Source organism: Syngnathus leptorhynchus, chromosome 8 (assembly GCF_054491065.1).
Source record: "Syngnathus leptorhynchus isolate UIUO chromosome 8, UIUO_Slep, whole genome shotgun sequence".
NCBI classification, from domain to species: Eukaryota; Metazoa; Chordata; class Actinopteri; order Syngnathiformes; family Syngnathidae; genus Syngnathus; species Syngnathus leptorhynchus.
This window is the reverse complement of record NC_141202.1, coordinates 12,843,891-12,863,035: the sequence shown is the minus strand read 5'-3', so window position 1 is coordinate 12,863,035 and position 19,145 is coordinate 12,843,891. Positions and strand designations below refer to the sequence as shown.

Below are 19,145 nucleotides of genomic sequence, written 5' to 3'. Positions count from 1 at the left end.
AAAGTCAAATTTTGCATCGACTTTATGTCATTACTACAATTACAAATTGTCTTCAATTTTTAGCAATTTTTTTTATTACCATTTATTTTTTAAACTATTTGAACAGTTTTAACTCGTCTTTGATTTCAAAACTAGTTATTCATCAGTTTGTGTCCAAGTCTCAAGTAAGTCTCGAGTCTTAACCTTAAAGTCTCAAGTAAGTCCCAAGTCATTTTTTTCTTGGGCAAGTCAAGTCAAGTCACAGATTATGTCAAATCAATTCCTTAAAAAGGTCAAGTCAAGTCCAAGGCAAGTCACCTTATTATTGCAATTTTACCCGCAGAATCTGATCTTAGTAATGTGAAAAGACAAGATATCAGTAACTTTAAAGTAACCATCATTGTCCAATGTGACACAACCTGTTTAAAAAATATGACAATAATTTGGATTTGCACTGTAATTACTGATATTCAATAAAATACACCATGGAATCAAACAAAAAAGAAATTACCTCATACAATGATTTATTGACAGCTCAATCTAAACAAATTAACGTCTGCCGACAGTGTCTAACACATTTGAGTTGCAAATATGAAAAAAGAATCTGAAAGAAGAAACACATGAAACAGCATTAGAAACATTTTATCTATCATCAGGATGCCTCCTGGACGCCTCCCTGACGCCTCCCTGGGGAGGTGTTCCGGGCATGTCCCACCGGCAGGATACCCCGGGGACGACCCAGGACGCGCTGGAGAGACTATGTCCTGGGAATGCCTTGGATGGATGAAGTGGCTGGGAAGAAGGAAGTCTGGGAGTCCCTCCTAAAGCTGCTGCCCCCGCGACCCGACCCCGGATAAGCGGAAGAAGATGGATGGATGGATGGATGGATGGATGGATGGATGGATGGATGGATGGATGGATGGATACTTCTTTTTCTTGACAAATTTGCTAACATTCCAGTGAATTTAGAATAATGCACAAAAAAATCATCAAGTTCAAGTTTTCTGCTGACTATAAAGTCGAATTGAAACAGAAATTGGGCCCCTTCTATTGGCAATTCAGCCTTTTTCAAGGTTGACAACGGGGCGCTCCAAAGAACCCCTGCCATTTCATGCAGTTTTGTTTGGTGGTGTGTCCTGACATTTTCATCACGATTAATATTTGGCTTGCTGATTGGAAAACACCGATTGAGATAACGTAATTGATTTCATCCGAGAATACGAAGCGTGAGCCAAACACACTGTAAGAGCCCAATAGCGGCCGGCGGATGCCACTGGGCGCTCTCAACGCGTACAGATGCCGCAGTCATCGCAGTAGTCCAGCGTGTTAGAGCTCCAGTCGGAGATGGCTTTGACTTTGTGTATGCTCACTTAAGGCTAGGAGCTGATCACACTGGGCTGGAAAGTCTTGGCTGCCGTGAGTGGAGAAGGGAAACGTTGGCCATTGCGCCTGCACACTTTCGGGGAGGCTCTTATAGGTGACCTGCCTGGAGTGTTTGAATTGAGAGCGTAGCCCACCATTCAAAAGGGTGCAGCCAACGTGATACATTTTTGATTTTTTTTATATCAGCTGGCAGTAATTGAAGAGCGAAGAGGAATGAAAATGGAGCAGATGTGGCGTGTACATAGCATCTCAGGAGAATGACACGAGAACTAATTGTTAATGGTGAATGTGTTTGTATTTGTGCAGTACGTTTTATTCTCGCCATCCGAATGAACAAATCATCCATTCATGCACTTGTCCTCAACTGGGTCGCACCTGAGCTGAAGCCGAGCCCTGCTGACTTGTAATTTGCTGCAACCTTTTTGAGCTTTTTACTGCATAAATGTAGAAATTTAAAAAAGGAACCGTGTCAATTTCACTCTGAAACCCCTGCACGGCAACAGAGGAAGTGAAAATGTTTTGCCGTGATTGGGTTTAACTAGAAAAAAGACAACGTGGCTGTCTCCCGTGCTTCTCCACACCGGTGGAGTGTGGGATCGAACGAATAATGAGGGCCATACTACACAAAAACAAAAAAAGACACAGCCACCACTGCCTCTGAAATTGACAAAGCAGGCCCTAAATACAAGAGCAGGAGTGGCTGGTGGGAGTTGATTGGTTGACAGGGGCAGGGCCGACAAGAAGCGCTGGAAGCAAACAACAAAAGAGCATGAAGACACTATATCTTACTGTGTATTAAAAGGGACACTATATAGCTAATGACTACTTAGTTACTTACAAGAGTATCATTGTTAAAGTGTAATGTGCTATCAAGCTTCGCCGGGTTCCAAACCAGAGCAGAAGTAAAAGCAACATCTGCACTATTGCGTGAGCACAAAGTTTAGCAGAAGACCCTGAGTCCGGACAAACATAACCACAAGACTATTCAGTTCCGCACACTTTAAGACGATGAGATGTTTGCGAACATAAAGTGGTCAGGAAATGTAATGACGGTTTTTCTTTTTTTTTAAGCTGAGAAAATGCAATTGAAGTTGTTTTGATAGGTCACGGTCAGTAATTGGACTTTTGAATGGTGACGTCACCACAATGGATTTGAAATACAACAATCCAGATGTTGCAGAAGTCAATCATGAGTAGGTTTCACAAAAATATGCCCATTTAGGAGTTGCAATGGAGGGAGAAATTCCTCTCTCCACTCCTCTCTTGGCTTCTCTGTGCGGCAATTATATTTGCATTCTTTGTGGAGGATAAAGAATAAATGCCTGTCAGTATTCTTATGTAGTCTGTCTACACGGTTCAGCATGATTAGTGTCCAGATATACGTTCTTTAAAGGGTAAGCACCGCATAGAAGCTAAGAGCTAGTCCGCGTGCCTTTATGGCGTTTCCCATTGTTTCCCATTCCATTCAGCTAGCAGAGGCTATTTGCGTGAATCTCGTTGGTTTACTTATGTTGATAGCTTGCTGCTTCTTTGTCATTGTCAATTTTTGCACTTCCTCATGCAATCCATCTGCCAAAGTGCTGCTTATGGTGGACTGACTTAAGTCACCTTTGAAACTCGTCAATTGGACCGCTAGTATCTCAAGGTGCCGTTGTATTGTACAAGTTTAGAAATATTTTAATTCGTTTTAAATGTAAAGGTGAAATATCAGTCAAATATATACATATACTATGTTTAGGGTTACATAAAAGCTAAGGATGTCACATAAAAGTGTGATTCTAATGTAGTATTTTGTATACTTTGTACAAAGATTAAACGGAACATCATCATTTTGGTGTTGGTTGGCAAGTGACGGCGGTCAACTGTTCACTCCCTTCTTTGCTTTCTTGTGCATTTCTATTTTATGTATTGTGTTTACATCATGTCGTCTTCACAGGTCTTCAACCTCGTCTTCCTGTTTGTGTGCATTGACAATTGTTTCATTTCATAGGATTCTTTTTTTTAGGCTTTCTGATGATACTTAGTGAATACTGAAGAAAAAAAATAGGGATGATGCTGTTGCAGAAGATTTTTCCACGGCATCCACATCAGTCACACACTGTCTGTCTGCCTGCTTGAAAACATTTTTTATTTTACATGTCTGCAGAACTTTTTTTTTTTTTTTTGCCCAAGCGTGTCACAATTTCCTCCAAGGCAAAAATAAGACACTCAAGCTAAGTTTGCATCTGTCCTAAAGCGTGTGAGGATTCGGTTCCCAAAATTGTGACTTCTTCTTTTTTTTTCTCATCCATCCAGTTTTGGCTGCAAAAAACGCTTTGCTTGATCCACTTTGCAGTGTGCAGATCAACGTGCTGCCCTCGGCATCTGCTGCAGACATGGATGATTACGAAGTGACCACCGAGGACTACTGGGTGAGTGTTTGAAAAGTTCATCGTGTATTGAGTGACTGCCTTTTTTTTTTTTTTAAAGAAAGAGAGCTCTTGGGAGCAAACCTTTCTGGGGGACATGTGGGGTACAAAAAATGTGAAGCTCACTAACTCACTTCCAGCAGACGTTACAATTTTCTGCTTTTGGGGTGAGGACAGGAAGGGGGGAGAAAAATTCTGACGATTAATGGATGTGGTTGTGTGTCTGCAGATATTCGACTACGATAACTACACATTGACGCCGGAAACCAGCATGACGTACGCGACCCCCTGCCCTAACGAGGACATCTACGTGTTTGCGCAGCGATATCTTCCCATTGTCTTCATCCTGGTCTTCCTCCTGGCCGTGGTGGGCAACGTGCTGGTGCTGTGCGTGATCCGGCGCTACCGCAGCTCCCGTGGCGGCGGCTGCTCCTTTTCCCTGACCGACACCTTCCTCCTTCACCTGGCCATTTCCGACCTGCTGCTGGCCTTCACGCTGCCACTCTTCGCCACCCAGTGGGCCCACCAGTGGGTGTTTGGCAAGGCGCTCTGCAAGATTTCGGGTGCTCTCTTCTCGCTCAACCGCTACAGCGGCATCCTTTTCCTGGCCTGCATCAGTTTCGACCGCTACCTAGCCATCGTCCACGCCGTCAGCTCTGGCTGGAAACGCAGCACCTGCCAGGCGCAGGTTGCCTGCGCCATCATCTGGGCGGTCTGCCTGGTCCTGGGCGGGGTGGACATCACCTTCAAGCAGGTGGGCGAGGTGAAAGTGGGCGAGGTCCGCGCGCCACTCCTGTGCCAGGTGTGGTTCCCCGCCAACGCAGCGGAGTGGCAGGCCAGCCTGCAGCTGCTCAGCGTGAGCCTGGGCTTTGGGATCCCGCTCCTAATCATGCTGTACTGCTACGTCCGGATCTTCCGCTCGTTGTGCAACGCCACCCGCCGGCAAAAGCGCAAGTCCCTACGCCTCATCGTCTCGCTAGTGTCCGTCTTCGTGCTCTGCTGGGCGCCGTACAACGGCTTCCAGCTGGCTGATGGCCTGCAGAGGCTGGGCGTGATGGCGGGGGGCTGCCGCTTTGGCCGCATTGTGGACATGGGCACGGTGATCACCGAGAGCGTGGGGCTGTCCCACTGCGCCCTCAACCCGCTGCTCTACGGCTTTGTGGGTGTTAAGTTCCGCAGGGAGATGGCGCGCATGTGCAAGGGGCTGCTGAGCAAGAGAGGCTGGCTGGGCGTGGAGGAATGGGGGGAGCGGAAGCGCAAGACCACCGGTTCCCACAGCTCTGCCGAGAGTGAAAACACTCACTACTCTGTCGTGCTGGGAAGATGAGAGGGATAAAAAAGTTCATGATGAGTCTGAAGAATAGTGCCACTTTTTTTATTGCGCACAAGCTGAGTAACTCTTAAGACAGATGCAATTTTTGAAAACCTGGTCCACTTAGTGCACATGAAAAGAGAAATTTGCTAGATGCAAGGAGTGTACAGCGGTTTGAGCAAAACAGATGTGTGATTTGTCAGGTCTTATGATTGATAGGAAGGACCAACCAAGTTCTGGAAATACAAGCTCACAGTAATCAAAATAGCAAATAAAGACGACGTACCGCGCAATTGAATATGTCGTATATATTCAATTGCATGGTAGGTCGTCTTTATTTGCTATTTTGATATGATACAGCACCCCCCCCCATGTATTTTTGTACCTAAACATTTGGAGATGGCCCTGATTAAGAAAGTGAAACATTGAAACAATAATTTTGGCTGAGTATAATAAAGACTGGAAAATGTTCTGTGTCGTGATGGTGCCACCTCATGCTTGCATGTTGTTGCTTTCGAAAATGTAGTATTTTGTTGTTGGATATTGTTTTTATATGATTATCTTATGAAATAGTATCTTGTGAAAAGTTGAATTTCTTTAAAGCAAATTGTTCTCAACCATTACAAGCAAATATGTTGAATACAACTGAGCTGTGCGTAACACTTGTTTAGCCACTCTTGAACATCATCGTGACTTTATCATAAAAACAAAATATTTCATGAGAAACTGATGAAAATTTGAAATATTTCTGCTGACTAGATCTCTTTTTTTCAGCTACAAACATATCCCTGTGTGTGTGATCTGTGTTACAAAAAAGAGGAAATAATTGTGACTCACTTATGTTGTTTAAGGTGGCGCACAGCACTTAGCATTGGTTATGAGCTATGATTGTACGACACACTTTTGGAGAATAAAATAATCAAAACCTGATGTACCGTATTTTTCGGACTAAAAGTCGCTCCAGAATATACATCGCATTAGCCATAAAATGCACAATAAAGTGAAAAAAAAAACATATATAAGTCGCTCCGGAGTACAAGTCGCATTTTGGGGGAAATTTATTCGACAAAATCCAACACCAAGAACAGACATGAACGAGCAACAAGAGGCTAAACGATAGGTATGCTAACGTGACATAAGTCAAGTCAAGTTTATTTGTATAGCCCTAAATCACAAGCAGTCTCAAAGGTCTTCACATAGACAAACAATTGACAATTATTCTCAAAGCATCCCTTGATCTTGAGCTCCCAAAAGGGCAAGGAAAAACTCAAAAAAACCCTACGAGGGAAAAAATGAGAAACCTTGAGAAGGGACCACAGATGGAAGGATCCCCCTTTCAGGATCACCAGGCTGCAATGCATGCAAAGAGGGCACATAAAATACATAACACAAATGAAGAGCTGAGAACGGGCCTGACATAACATTGACAGTTATCCAAATAACTATAACATAAATAACACCTTTATCAAACCATCTGTGTCACTCCAAATCATTAAATCCATCCATCGTCCTTTATGTCAACAATGCCGGGTGCACGCAGCTGAAGGCGGTTGCACTTAAAATTATTCCACAGGCCCATATAACGAAATTTAAATTATATATCAAATAACCATTATATAAGCAATAATATTATCAAACCATCTGTGTCACTCCAAATCATTAAATCCATCTATCATCCTTTATGTCAACAATGCCGGATGCGCGTCGCTGACGGCGGTTGCACTTCAAAATATTCCACAGGCCCATATAATTATAAACAACAATTTTATCAAACCATATGTGTCACTCCAAGTCATTAAATCCCGTGATCGAATTCCTTGTCCTTTATGTAAAACACCGCCACATATGCGCCGCAGTTATAGTTCAGATTTTCAGATCCCTTGCTATATCGCGGTTCGTTTATCGCGGTTTCACTACATTGCGTATTTTTGAATTTTGAAAATTTGTGAATATTTTCATATATAAGTTGCTCCTGAGTATAAGTCGCCTCCCCCCCACCCAAACTATGGGAAAAAAACGTGACTTATAGTCCAAAAAATACGGTGCTTTTGTTTAGCTTTCTTACAAGTGTATTCTATGGGCAAAATAGCCCCAAAAAATAATTCTTATATCTTTCAGATGAGTGGGTGCTTATTTTGTAGCTTTTACTGTATATAATATGAGGTGCTCATACATTAATTTGGGTTGACAGTCATAGCTTCTTTGGGACAGTCATAATGGCCCTCCGAAAGAAGCTATGACTACAATGCGGCCAGCGAAATAAATGAGTTTGACACCCCTGGTGTAGAATAACAAGTGTGAAGGTGAAGAGGGCTGCATAGGGGAGTACTGTTGTAGCATGTCAGCCTCACAGTTCAGAGGGGTTCCCTCCACCTAAAGCCCTCCCTGTGTAAAGTTTGCATGTTCTCCCCGAGCCCGCGTGGGTTTCCTCCGGGCACTCCGGTTTCCTCCCACATCCCAAAAACATGCTTGATAGTCCGATTGAGCTCTCTAAATTGCCCCTAGGTGTGAGTGCGGATGGTTGTTCGTCTCTGTGTGCCCTACGATTGGCTGGTAACTGGTTCCGGGTGTCCCCCGCCTCCTGCCCGATGATCCAGCACGATCGTGACCCCCGTGGGGATAAGGAGTACAGAAAATGAATAGATGGATAGAATAAAATTTACATTGTTGAACACGACTAAAGCGCGTCCTCTATAGCCAGTGTCTGTCATTGCGCCCACTTTGTATTCCCTCTTTGTTCACAAGCGTCAAAGGCCGAACCTCCCATGTCCGGAAGTTTCGAAACGCGCCTTAGTAGTCTATAAAATAAAACTTAAGCAATGCATATTCCTTATTGTAGAGATGCAATATTTTGTTTTTCAGAGGTATAACACGTAAATTATTTCAAATAGAACAAAAAAGTCGTAATTTTGTTATCAGGCAACTTCTTTCTATTTTGAACGGCAATATGATTTTATTTTGACGTTCACGCATACCTCGCGTTGCTTGCGGTGGTGAGTTTTGTTGCGGGCTCTGAGGTGACAGTTGTTGACTCGCACAAATCCAGACAACCGATTTAATTAGTCATTAAGTCCTGTTGCGTTTGACCGAAACGCTGTGTCAGTGTAATTTTCGTTCCCCGTGTATTGCTTTTGGTTCCTTCAGTCTCCGCCGCGCGTTTTGGGTTTCTCAACTGTCACCCCCTTTGGAAGAATGGGGCTCTTTCGGGTTTCGTTTTGCTTTCGGATTTGACGTTCGGCACATCACTTGCACTACCACCCAAAAACCGTTGCGGTGAGTGTGTGCATTGGTTGGGGGCTTTTTCCTGCTTTTCTTTTGGACCACCAAGAAGTAGAATCTTGCAGCTGTCATCCTTGGTTAAAGGTGAGCACCATTGTCATTCTTTTTTTCCTTACAGCTTTCAGGATTTTGGTGTGAATATCGGAGAGCGAAAAAATGACTATTAGGTCCGATTTCACCTGTTGGTGTACTCACTTTTGTTGCTGGCAGTTTAAAGGATAAGCGTTTTGGTATGGGTTGTGTAGTTTTGAGGGGACGGTAAATTTATTGCGTTATACAAGCTGTACATTAACATTGCAGCAATGTCAAATCATCATCAGTTGTGTGCCATCAAAAATTCTTCTTTTGAGCATGTTTTTTTTTTTCAAATTGGAAATTTGTCTTATTGAAAAGTTAGGATGTCCTTGCCTGAAGGGGACAAAACACAAAGCGCTCCATTATAAGTCTGTTGTCATGACAAAGACGTTGTCCATAGTGTTAGGAGTGAGTACAGTTTATACATGTCTAAAAATATGACAAATAAGGCGACGTGTGTGTGTCAAGTGTCATGCACCAGTGACGTCAACATTTTCACTAAACTTGTCTTATTGATAATGTCATTGAAACTATGGAAGCAGGTGGGGGGGAAGGGTTACTGTTATGTCACAAAGCAACACTTACTCAAATATCTCTACTGTCATCTCACTGCTCCGTGTCACTATCACGGTTTTCCTTATGATCTCGCCAATGACGTTTGCATCTACCTCATGTGAATTAAAAAGCAGAAGAGCTCTCAGTTGCTGTAAGTTCACGTTGGGGGGGTGGGGGTTTCCTGAAGCTCATCTTTTTCTGTGTTGGATTGCATGTGACCGGGGAACTTCTGATTTGAACCCACACTACACTTGCATCATAGGGTGACACCCTGCCATGTGAGACCTTGACTTGAGTTCTTTAAAAAGACTTTGGAAGTGAACAGTCAATCACTTTAAGCACCTTCTGAAGACGGCACTGTTGTCTCCGCAGCAGCAGGACCAAGATGGACGTCAACCTGGATGGATTGTTCCGCCTCAACGTCACCTACGACTACGACGACGACTACGTGTACCAAGAAGACGATCAAGAGTCCCGGGGGGGTAGGACGACGTGGATCCCCCTGGTCTACTCGGCGGTGCTGATCGTGGGCCTGCTGGGGAACGGGCTGCTGCTGGCGGCACTGGCACTGAAGCGAGCATGGAAGACGTCGGACACCTTCATCCTTCACCTGAGCGTGGCCGACATCCTGCTGCTGTTTACGCTGCCTCTGTGGGCAGCGCAAGCCACGCACGCTTGTGGATGGTGCGTCGGGCTCGCCCTTTGCAAGATCAGCGCCGTTATTTTTAAGGTTTGGACAAGTTTCAAAACCTTCAACTCGTGTACTTAAGGAAAAGAAAAATAGCACCAGAAGTGGCTAGAGTAGCCAATAATTGACAGTAACTTAAAAATATAAGTAGTCAAGGAAAAGTAAAAAGTAGTACTCCAAATAAGATGAGTAAAAAGTCCATCTATCCATCTTCTTCCGCCTATCTGGGGTCGGGTCGCGGGGGCAGCAGCTTTAGGAAGAAGTGACGCGCTCTAAGTGAAAGCGAAAGTTGTGCAGGCATTTTGGAGAAAGGGCACAAAAAAGGTAAAAGGAAAGTGAAAGTGTTTTCAAGGTGACAGAATATGACCCCCCCCTCCCGAGGGCTTTCAACAACATGCCCAACAAATATTGATTCATTCACTATTTCTCTTGCTGAGATTAGACCATGACTGTGGGATTTTGGATTAAGAATATTTTTTTTCCATGAACTTGTTCTCAAAGCAAAATATTCACGAACCAAGGTCATGTTTCCCATTGAAACAAATGGAAGTACAATCGAGCTGTTTGAGCTAAGGAAGTGAATGAATGAACTGACCTAGTATTCCTCTCCCTAGCTCAACTTCTTCTGCGGAATCTTTCTCCTGGCCATCATCTGTGTGGACCGCTACCTGTGGCTGGTCCACGCCAAGCAGCTGTACTCCCACAAGAAGCCCATGTTGGTTCACCTAAGCTGCGTGTCGGTGTGGCTGGTCTCCCTACTCCTCACTGTCCCCGAGTGGCTCTTCATGGTGTTGGAACGGCATCCTTGGAAGGAGGAGAGGACCCAGTGCGTCCTCAGCCTCTATCTGGCGAACATGCAGCTGTCGTCTCGCCTTTCCCACCACGTGCTTAGCACGGCGGCGGCCGTTGTCATCGGCTTCTCGTGCGCATCGCTCTGGCTCCGACGCCCCGCCGAAACATTCCGCAAGAGGGTGGTGATCCTCATCCTGGTCGGGGTCTTCTCGCTCTGCTGGATTCCGTACAACATTGCGCTCATCGTCGACACATTCGCCGGTGAGAAGACCCCGGACGGCTCCCGAAAAGTCGCGCTGACAGTCACGGCGGCGCTAGGCTGCGTCCACGCCTGCCTTCGGCCGCTGCTCTACCTTGGCCTGAGCGGCGAGTTCAGGAAGTGGACACTGGCGACGCTGAGTTGCAAACGAGCAGAACCCAAGGGTTCGGTGTGGGAGCTGGGCGTAGGTAACGACGCCCCGCTCGAGCAGAGTCCCGAGACTGAGCAGCTCAACCGGATCACCAGCGTGGAGCAGCAAGTGCAGGCGAAAATTTCCGCGTAGCAGATCAAGTCATGTAACTCGATTCAAATCAGACATTTTAAGACTTTCTAGGCAGAGGCCTATGAAAAACCCAACTTGACTACAGCTGTACCTTGACTCTTGAGGGTCCCAAGCTACAAGTTTTCAATGTGAACAATTTATTTTTATTTTTTTATGGCTTGCAACATAGGTCGCTAACACGCGTAAAGTTAGTGTCATGTGCTTCAAAAGCAAACAAGGTGTGCTGACTTTTTATGTCCTGGAGGACATCATTTATTTATTTATGTTTTACATTCATAAATACTGAGACATGGATCACCAGAGGAGTCCAGACTGTCATAATCTTTGGAATGTGCTTAAGAGGTCATCCAACAGTGACCCAGTAAAGTTGTGAATTATGTTGTGCTATAATCACAGCGACGGGTAATTTGACTCTCCACTCCAGTGAGTGACTGTTTTATGGCTTTCTAGTAGTTTTACTAGATAAATGTTATCATATGTTAGGAAGATAAGCTCCTGTGCTTATCAGTGTTGTAGGTTTAAAAGTGTTGTAGTGCATTTAAAGAATTTACCTGTATGCTCACTACGTAGTTGCCATCTAGAAGACACAAGTTAACTAAGTGCTGCTTGCAATAATTACTTATCATTTTTCATTCACTGAGAAGGTCTGGAGAGGCTACCGTGACCTCAGGTGGAGCTGTGGCGGGAAACCCTCACGGCAGAGGAGAAGGGGGCCTAGACATCAATCTCATGGGGAAGAGTAGACAACTTCAGACGATTTTCCTCTTGAAAGCAGCAGTGCCGTCATGCAACACGTGTGTTCTAGTGAACACAAGGGAATTTCCTTCTGGGCAAATCCCGCTGTGCTTTTTTTCTTTTTCAGTGTTACAACAAGTTTGCGGAGTGAACACAGCAGGTCGACACAGATAAGCGGGCGGGCTGATGTCATGGCTCGTGTCTACGAGGCTATTAAAAGCTCTCGCTGTCTGTTTTGGAGGGTTTGTCTTGCTCTAGCACGGCCAACCGGCCCAACCTGATTTGTAAATTAAGGTCGAGTCAATGCAATGACGACGTTCGTGAATGACAAACAGGGTGGAGGAGCCTTTTCCTGTGTTGACAAAGCCTCCCGTGGGCGGTATTCGTCAAATGTTGTTTTGTTTCCTCTCAATTCAAAATTTTCTAAGAAAGTATCAAGAAAAGGCCGTGCTCAAGCCATTACGACAGTCTTGTCAGATTGATCACAGATGTGCATAGTTGGGTGAAGTTTGCATGCCTGCACTCTTCTTCTTATCAACTGATTTTTTTTTCTTTCTTGCATTTACCGCACATTGCACAAGAGTGCAAAGATGCTTTTTCTTTTCCCCTCGTTCATTTCTTGTCACAATCCCACAAGTTTTTTTTTTTTTTTAAAGGTGTGCTTTCCTGCCATCAAGTCATTAAAAGTCTGCATTCAGTATCAGAACAACTTTGAAACTTTTTTTTTGTATTTTATTCAAGTACTCAGACTTTGTACTTAAGTAGAAATATTGACATTTGTGTAAAAAACAAAATTGCAGACTGAAGCATACAAAAGTAAAAAGATTAATTTAAATTTACTTATTTAATTTAAATATATTCCATTTATTTAAATTAGATTTTGCTCATTAATTTAAATAAATTCAAATTACATTGGGCTCAGTTACAGTATAAAAAATGCCTGTTATGATAAATCATGTTGAATGTTATGTTTTAAAGCCAAGCGGGGAGCAGCGCCCAGGCCAAAGGTCCAATATTAAACTAGTACTTTTCTGCTATCTTATGACAACTACAGGGAATTTTAAAATAAAATTGGGGGGCGGCAACTATAACAGGTACTTTCAAATTTTCACTGTTTGTGGCCCCTTTGTCCCTTCCCCATATATACTGGATGGACCACGGCTTTTCTCTGAGTAAGATTGTGCTTTGGGGGGGCTTCAGTTCTGGTATTGAAGGATTAGCATTGTCATCAGCTGATGAATGCACATGGGTGGGAAAAAAAAAGTTTATTCATATACATTTAATGGCACAGTGTCATACAGCTGCCTTTTGAGCTATAAATGTGGTGAAACTCTTAAGTCAGCAAAAAAGCTAAGCGATATGAGAAGAAAAATGTTAGGAGCTGCTCCAAAATCTCAAGGCCCAAAGCTTAAAAAACAATTTTCAGGTTATGATGGGGAGGTTGGTTCTGATGTAGACGAGCATTTCAGATCGCCAGGGAGTCTGAGGTTTCGGCAGACTCGGACCAAACAGAGCTTCTTCTGCCGCCCACCGACTGGAATTTGGTTGACGTCTTAGAGCTGAGCAGTCCGAGGAGGCCCAGGAGCTGATGACGGAACTTGACCCCCACAAAGGCGTACAGGACGGGGTTGAGACTGCAGTGGAGGTTGCCGATGATCGGGGTGATGTCCGCGGCCATCTGCACAGAGGTTCTGAATGCACAGCTAGTGGTGTTGTTGTCCAAAAAAGCCGTTTGCACCATGACGGCAACGTTGTATGGCGTCCAGCAGAGGAAGAAGAGCGCCACGGTGGCAACGATAACCCGAAAGGCCTTCTGCTTTTGGAGGCCGCCTGTGCCGCAACGCAGCCGGCGCAGGATGCTGGCATAGCAGAAGATCAGAACCAGCGATGGCAGCAGGAAGCCGACGATGTGGGTCAGGAGGCGCGAGCCCAGTGTCCACTGAGTCAAGTTGCGCACGCACTGGCTTTTGTTTCGCCTTGAGTCGTTTAACGCCTCCAGGAAGATCAAGTCGGGCATGGAGAGCAAAAGCGAGAGGAACCAGACAGCCAGGCAGCTGGACTGGACAATCCACGGTTTGCGGCGGGAGTACATCTGGGTGGCGTGCACAATGGATAGGTAGCGGTCCAGGCTGATGCATGCCAGAAGGAAGATCCCACAGTGGCAGTTGATCTGAGGAAGCAAAGGTGACAACTTGAGCTTTGTTACTGATGGAGTTGTATCTTTGTGTCTTGATCTGCCTTTCCCTGTCCAGGTGTTGATTAATCCGTCGAGCTATTTCCCAAGCCATCTATATTTTTGTCAATCATTCGCTCGCTACCCTCAACTGCCGGCGTTGTCTACATGTTGTCTTACCGTGAAAACAGCCCCAGTGATCTTGCATAGAGGCGTGCCAAAGGTCCAGCCCAAACTTTGGCCGTCCTGTGCTGCCCACAGGGGCAGCGTGAACAACTGCAGGACGTCCGCCACAGCCAAGTGCAGAATGAAGGTGTCCGTCACGCTGCGTGTCTTTCTGCTCCGCGTCAGAATTCCCAGAAGCAACCCGTTGCCCAGAATGCCCACGACGAAGGCCAGCGAGTACAGGACCGGGTTGAAGGCCGCCTTGAACTGACCTCCCTCGTTGGGGTCGCACACACCGTTGAAGGAATTGGCGCTGTCATACGATTCGTTGCCGTTCCACTCATATTCGTCCAGCAAGATGTCCAAGAGCGACGAGTTCCCCTCGAAGGTAAGCGATTGGCCGTCTTCCAGAAGAGAACTCTGAAATAGAATGGTTGTTGAGATAGTGTGCTTCACTTGCCATTCATCTCACCGGCCGTAAGTCTGTCCTTCATCTGTCGGTCAGTCACACCCCTCAGACAGTCTGTCAACTCTATCTGCTGAAAGCACCCGCTGCTGACTCTGCTGCTCACTCAAAATCCCACCAGCAGGTGGAGACCAAAACCCATCCGGTATGCTTTTTGTTACCGTTATCGTTACCGTTTGTTATCGTCTCAGTGCTATGAGACTCGCGGCCGCCATATGGCCCCACCCCAGCGTCGCCGGACCCGCGGCATTGCCGGGCCTCGTGCCAACAATGCCGGACCCGCAATCATCAGAGACCCTGGTCCCACTGCTGAAACACGCGTCTGACACCTGCTGCTGCGTGCAGCTCTGGCTTCTCGTATGCCGCCTTGTGTGCGGCTGTGACTTTCAGCTCTTAGTTGCCGTGGAGCGCGGTTCTGTTTCCCCGAGTTTCCGCCGATTGCGGTTCTGTTTCCCCGAGTTTCTGCCTATTGCGGTTCTGTCTCCGAGTTTCTGCCGATTGCAGTTGTGTCCCCGAGTTTCCGCCGATTGCGGTTCTGTCCCCGAGTTTCCGCCGATTGCCGTTCTGTTTCCCCAGTTGCAGCCAAGCGCGGTTCTGTTTCCCCAGTTGCGCGGTTCGGACTCTGTCACAGACCAGTGGGGGGTCATTTGAACTGGTGCGCTCTCCCACATTTATGACCTTTATGAAACCACTTCTATAGTATTGCTACCATTTTCCTTTTTTGTGAATGATCTGACTTTGCTGACACTCAGTGCAACTGACCTTTTTTTTTCTCCCTCTAGGAAGCACTGAAACTGATAACAAACCTGTTATTAACATAGTTATAATTGAAATCGACACAAAAGCAGATGCTCTCAAAATATTAATATGAGATATTGTAAAATGTAAAAATCAAATGCATGCATGACTCAAAATAATCATCATAATATCATAAGAATATTTTAGGGTACATTGCAGTTTTGGGACACAATAATAAGAATAAGAATAAGAATACAAACTTACCAGGCTTAAATCATGTGGCATGTTTGCTAACACTGTGCCGAAGACTCACAACGTGGCTGGCAAAAGAGCGCGTCTCTAAAAGAGAGGAAGTCAAGTAGTTATTTGAGCAAAAAACAAAACCTGTGAAAAACCACATCGCGAAAGCAGGTGCGCTGAGTCCCGAGTGCTGAAAGGGGGATTCAAAGGAAATTGCAGCAAATTGAAGGCACTTGAAGGCTGCTCAATATACTCGAGTCTTGATTTGCTTTCTATTGCACTGAACATACATAGTGACTGCCGTGTTACGTTAGGCATTCCGAGAGACTTGGTCTGAAATGTATCAATTTATAAAGACATGCGTGGCTACACTTGATGAAGGTTGTTTTGGTTCACAGTTATTTGAGTCTGTTGAAGGAGAATTAGGGCACTTTATTGGCTGCCGTTTTGTCAGATTTCAGAAAGCTGATTTCTTGGGATTGACACCCTCATAGCTGTGAGGTCCAGATCTTGATTGAGGTTTTCCTGTGTGGAGCTCACATGTTCTCAATAAATCTGAATTGAATGGAATCACGTCCTCTGCAATCAGGCTTTTATTGCTTGTTGTTTGCATAGACCTGACACCTGTGAGCGAGCGTTCTTTTCTCCCCGTCTTCTTTTTGAGACCTGTTCCTGTTTTCTTCACACCTTCTCGGCCCCACTTCTTGTTTTGTTATTGAACCGCACCAAACCAGAGAGCAACTTGAAACTTTTTGTGTTGTTGTCCACCACCACAGTGGCTTTGAACTACAAAGTCAAAGAACCAAATGTGATTCAAGTGGACTTTGATATGCCCTGCAAGAACAATTTTTGAGTAATTTGTATCAACAGCTATACACAACAAGGTGGTCTTTTCATTTTAAGAAACCCTTCCCTCTTTTGACAAACTGGTTAAGCTGATCGCATTGTAGGTTTTGGTTATTTTGAATCATGCCAGGAGACAAGAAAGCATGAAAAATGTTATTGATCACGAATGCAAGAAGGATTTATGCACAAAACGATTTGAAGCCACAAGAGAGAAAACCTCTTGTGGATTTCCTGTTCAACATTCACTGCATTAACTGCCGTATGCTCTTTCCATTGTTACTTTGGTAGCAGGCCCGCATGCAGAGTAAAGATGAGTAAAATTACCATGACTAAAATGACTGGAATATTCTCCTGTCCTAACTCCAGATAAGAAGTGTTTCCTAGAAAATCTTTGCTTCACACTTGGTCATATGTCACAATTTTGACTCATGACGAGCAAACACTGCTTGCTGTTGATAAGCAATTGCACAGTTGCATGCGACCATAAACTCTTGCTGGATAAATCACAATCATGGAAATAAATTAACTTTTCATCCAACTTTTTTTGAGTGATGCACACTTTTTGCCTGCTAACCCGCACCGATATTATATTAATTAGATGTTGATGTTAAAATGTGAACTTTATCACGCTAAATTGATATGACGTGACGACTTCTATAACAATGCACGTTTGTAGTACTGCATCTCATTTTTATTTATATAAAAAAAACAATATGCATCATTTATTAAATATGAATTTACAAACCGGAAAGCGTAAAATACGACAGGGAAGACCCCAAATGTTGAACAACTGAAGCGGTTCATCAAGCAAGAATGGGAAAGACTTTTTTGTGGACTTCAGTTCTGCATTCAACACCATTGTTCCACAGCGTCTCATCTGCAAACTCGACAAACTGGGCCTCAGTACCTACCTTTGCAACTGGCTACTGGACTTCCTCTGTCAGAGGCCTCAGGTAGTGTGTGTTGGCGACAATATCTCCGGCACCATCACGCTGAACACGTGGGCCCCCCAAGCCTGCATGCTCAGTCCGCTGCTCTTCATCTTGCTGACGCATGACTGCACTGCAACCTACAGCAGCAACCGCGTGCTGAAATATGCCGACGACACGACTCTGGTGGGTCTCATCACCGGGGCGATGGGACTCAATACAGGCCGGAGGTCGACCTTCTGGCCACATGGTGCAGGGACAACAACCTCCTGCTGAACGTCAGCAAGACCAAGGAGATTGTTGTTGACTTCCGGAAGGGTCACACCCAACACCTGCCGCTGACCATCGACGGTGCTGTGGTGGAGAGAGTGAGCAACACCAGATTCCTGGGGGGTGCACATCAGTGAGGACCTCTCCTGGACCAGCAACACTGCGTCGCTGGCAAAGAAAGCTCAGCGCCACCTGTACTTTCTGCGGAAACTCAGGTGAACAAGTGCTCCTCCTGCCATCATAACCACATTCTACCGTGGCACCATAGAGAGCATCCTCTCCAGTTGTATCGCTGTGTGGGGTGGTAGCTGCACTGAATACAACATGAAGGCCCTGCAGCGCATAGTGAACACAGCTAGTAAGATAATTGGTGCTTCACTCCCATCCTTGAAGGACATTTACACCTCCCATCTCACCCGCAAGGCGACCGCGATTGTGTGTGACGTGAGTCACCCCGCTCACTCTCTGTTTGATCTTCTGCCCTCTGGGAAGAGGTACAGAAGCCTGCGCTCCCGCACCACCAGACTCACCAACAGCTTCATACTCCAGGGTGTCAGGATCCTGAACTCTCTCCCCCCCTCCACCCTCAGCTGCATAACGTCGTGTACATTTGCGCTATATTCTGGCTGTCTGCTGTATGCACGCTTGCTCCATTTTGCTCCTCTTATTTATCTATTTATTTATTTATTTATTATTTATTTAGGTTATTTGTTTATTACTTATTCATCGCTCTTATCTTTTCGTTGTTTGTGCCTTCTTGTTTTTACTCTTTGTGCTATTTGCCTGTATGTATTGTGTAATGTGTCTAGTCACCGTGGGATGGTGGGAAACGTAATTTCGATCTCTTTGTGTGTCTTAACGTGAAGAAATTGACAATAAAGCAGACTTTGACTTTGACTTTTTGATTTTGAATTCCAATTGAAGTTTGTTTTTGCTCCCTCTCCCCGACCCCACTCCCCCCACCCCTCCCCAGCTGGGGAGGTGGTTAGGTGACACCCAAGCTGACGGCGGCGATGTAGATTCTCGTGGACCAATTCAGCATGAGGGAACTGCAGCGGATTACCCTCCTAGAGGACACTGCCAGGACAATCGAAGGCACCTCCGACAGCTCTTCGCTTTGGCCTGGACATCCACTTTTTGATTTCCATATTATGTATTTTATGTGCCCTCTTTGCATCCATTGCAGCCTGGTGATCCTGAAAGGGGGATCCTTCCATCCCTTCTCAAGGTTTCTTATTTTTCCCCTGGTAGGGGTTTTTGAGTTTTTCCTTGCCCTTTTGGGAGCCCAAGATCAGAGGATGCTTTGAGAATAATTGTCAATTGATTGTCTATGTGAAGCCTTTTGAGACTGCTTGTGATTTAGGGCTATACAAATAAACTTGACTTGACTTGACACATGAGAACCTAAGAGAATTAGTCCACTCTCTTCCAAAACGTTTATTGAGTGTTATTAAAAGGAAAGGTGATGGAACGAAGTGGTAAACATGCCCTTTCCCAACTTCTACTGCACGTGTTGCAGCCATGAAATTCTAAGTTATTATTTGAAAAAAAAAGTTTATGGGCATTAAAT

General features: G+C 45.1%; 3 protein-coding genes across 4 annotated transcripts; 2 read left to right on the top strand and 1 right to left on the bottom strand.

Annotated features, from left to right (window-relative positions):
• The first annotated feature begins 3,692 nt into the window (after positions 1–3,692).
• cxcr3.2 (chemokine (C-X-C motif) receptor 3, tandem duplicate 2) lies at positions 3,693–6,012 on the top strand. The gene is made up of 2 exons (XM_085918586.1): positions 3,693–3,773; positions 4,000–6,012. The coding sequence occupies exons 1-2, from the start codon at positions 3,738–3,740 to the stop codon at positions 5,095–5,097; spliced, it is 1,134 nt and encodes a 377-aa protein (XP_085774712.1). The 5' UTR covers positions 3,693–3,737; the 3' UTR covers positions 5,098–6,012.
• Positions 6,013–8,085: 2,073 nt separating this feature from the next.
• Positions 8,086–12,441, top strand: cxcr3.3 (chemokine (C-X-C motif) receptor 3, tandem duplicate 3). 2 transcript variants are annotated; one of them, XM_085918304.1, is made up of 3 exons: positions 8,086–8,445; positions 9,367–9,721; positions 10,294–12,441. In XM_085918304.1, the coding sequence occupies exons 2-3, from the start codon at positions 9,377–9,379 to the stop codon at positions 11,011–11,013; spliced, it is 1,065 nt and encodes a 354-aa protein (XP_085774430.1). In that variant the 5' UTR covers positions 8,086–8,445; positions 9,367–9,376; the 3' UTR covers positions 11,014–12,441. The 2 variants fall into 2 exon arrangements, with proteins under 2 accessions (XP_085774430.1, XP_085774429.1); XM_085918303.1 differs by having other exon boundaries at positions 9,364–9,721.
• A 230-nt stretch (positions 12,442–12,671) lies between these two features.
• Positions 12,672–15,782, bottom strand: cxcr3.1 (chemokine (C-X-C motif) receptor 3, tandem duplicate 1). Its single transcript, XM_085918710.1, has 3 exons — positions 15,555–15,782; positions 14,102–14,506; positions 12,672–13,918 (listed from the first exon to the last, which is right to left on the bottom strand). Exons 1-3 carry the CDS (start codon positions 15,573–15,575, stop codon positions 13,214–13,216), a joined length of 1,131 nt encoding a protein of 376 aa, XP_085774836.1. The 5' UTR covers positions 15,576–15,782; the 3' UTR covers positions 12,672–13,213.
• Between the last annotated feature and the right edge of the window lie 3,363 nt (positions 15,783–19,145).

What these genes read in the sequence shown, in the direction of transcription:
- cxcr3.3 (XM_085918304.1), top strand. Translation starts at nt 9,377, where the DNA reads ATGGACGTCAACCTGGATGGATTGTTCCGCCTCAACGTCACCTACGAC. An exon ending in TCAGCGCCGTTATTTTTAAG is followed by an intron (nt 9,722 to 10,293) that starts GTTTGGACAAGT and finishes TCCTCTCCCTAG; the next exon opens with CTCAACTTCTTCTGCGGAAT.
- cxcr3.1 (XM_085918710.1), bottom strand. Translation starts at nt 15,575, where the DNA reads ATGCCACATGATTTAAGCCTG. An exon ending in TGCCACATGATTTAAGCCTG is followed by an intron (nt 14,507 to 15,554) that starts GTAAGTTTGTAT and finishes ATTCTATTTCAG; the next exon opens with AGTTCTCTTCTGGAAGACGG. An exon ending in TCACTGGGGCTGTTTTCACG is followed by an intron (nt 13,919 to 14,101) that starts GTAAGACAACAT and finishes TTGCTTCCTCAG; the next exon opens with ATCAACTGCCACTGTGGGAT.
- cxcr3.2 (XM_085918586.1), top strand. Translation starts at nt 3,738, where the DNA reads ATGGATGATTACGAAGTGACCACCGAGGACTACTGG. An exon ending in TGACCACCGAGGACTACTGG is followed by an intron (nt 3,774 to 3,999) that starts GTGAGTGTTTGA and finishes GTGTGTCTGCAG; the next exon opens with ATATTCGACTACGATAACTA.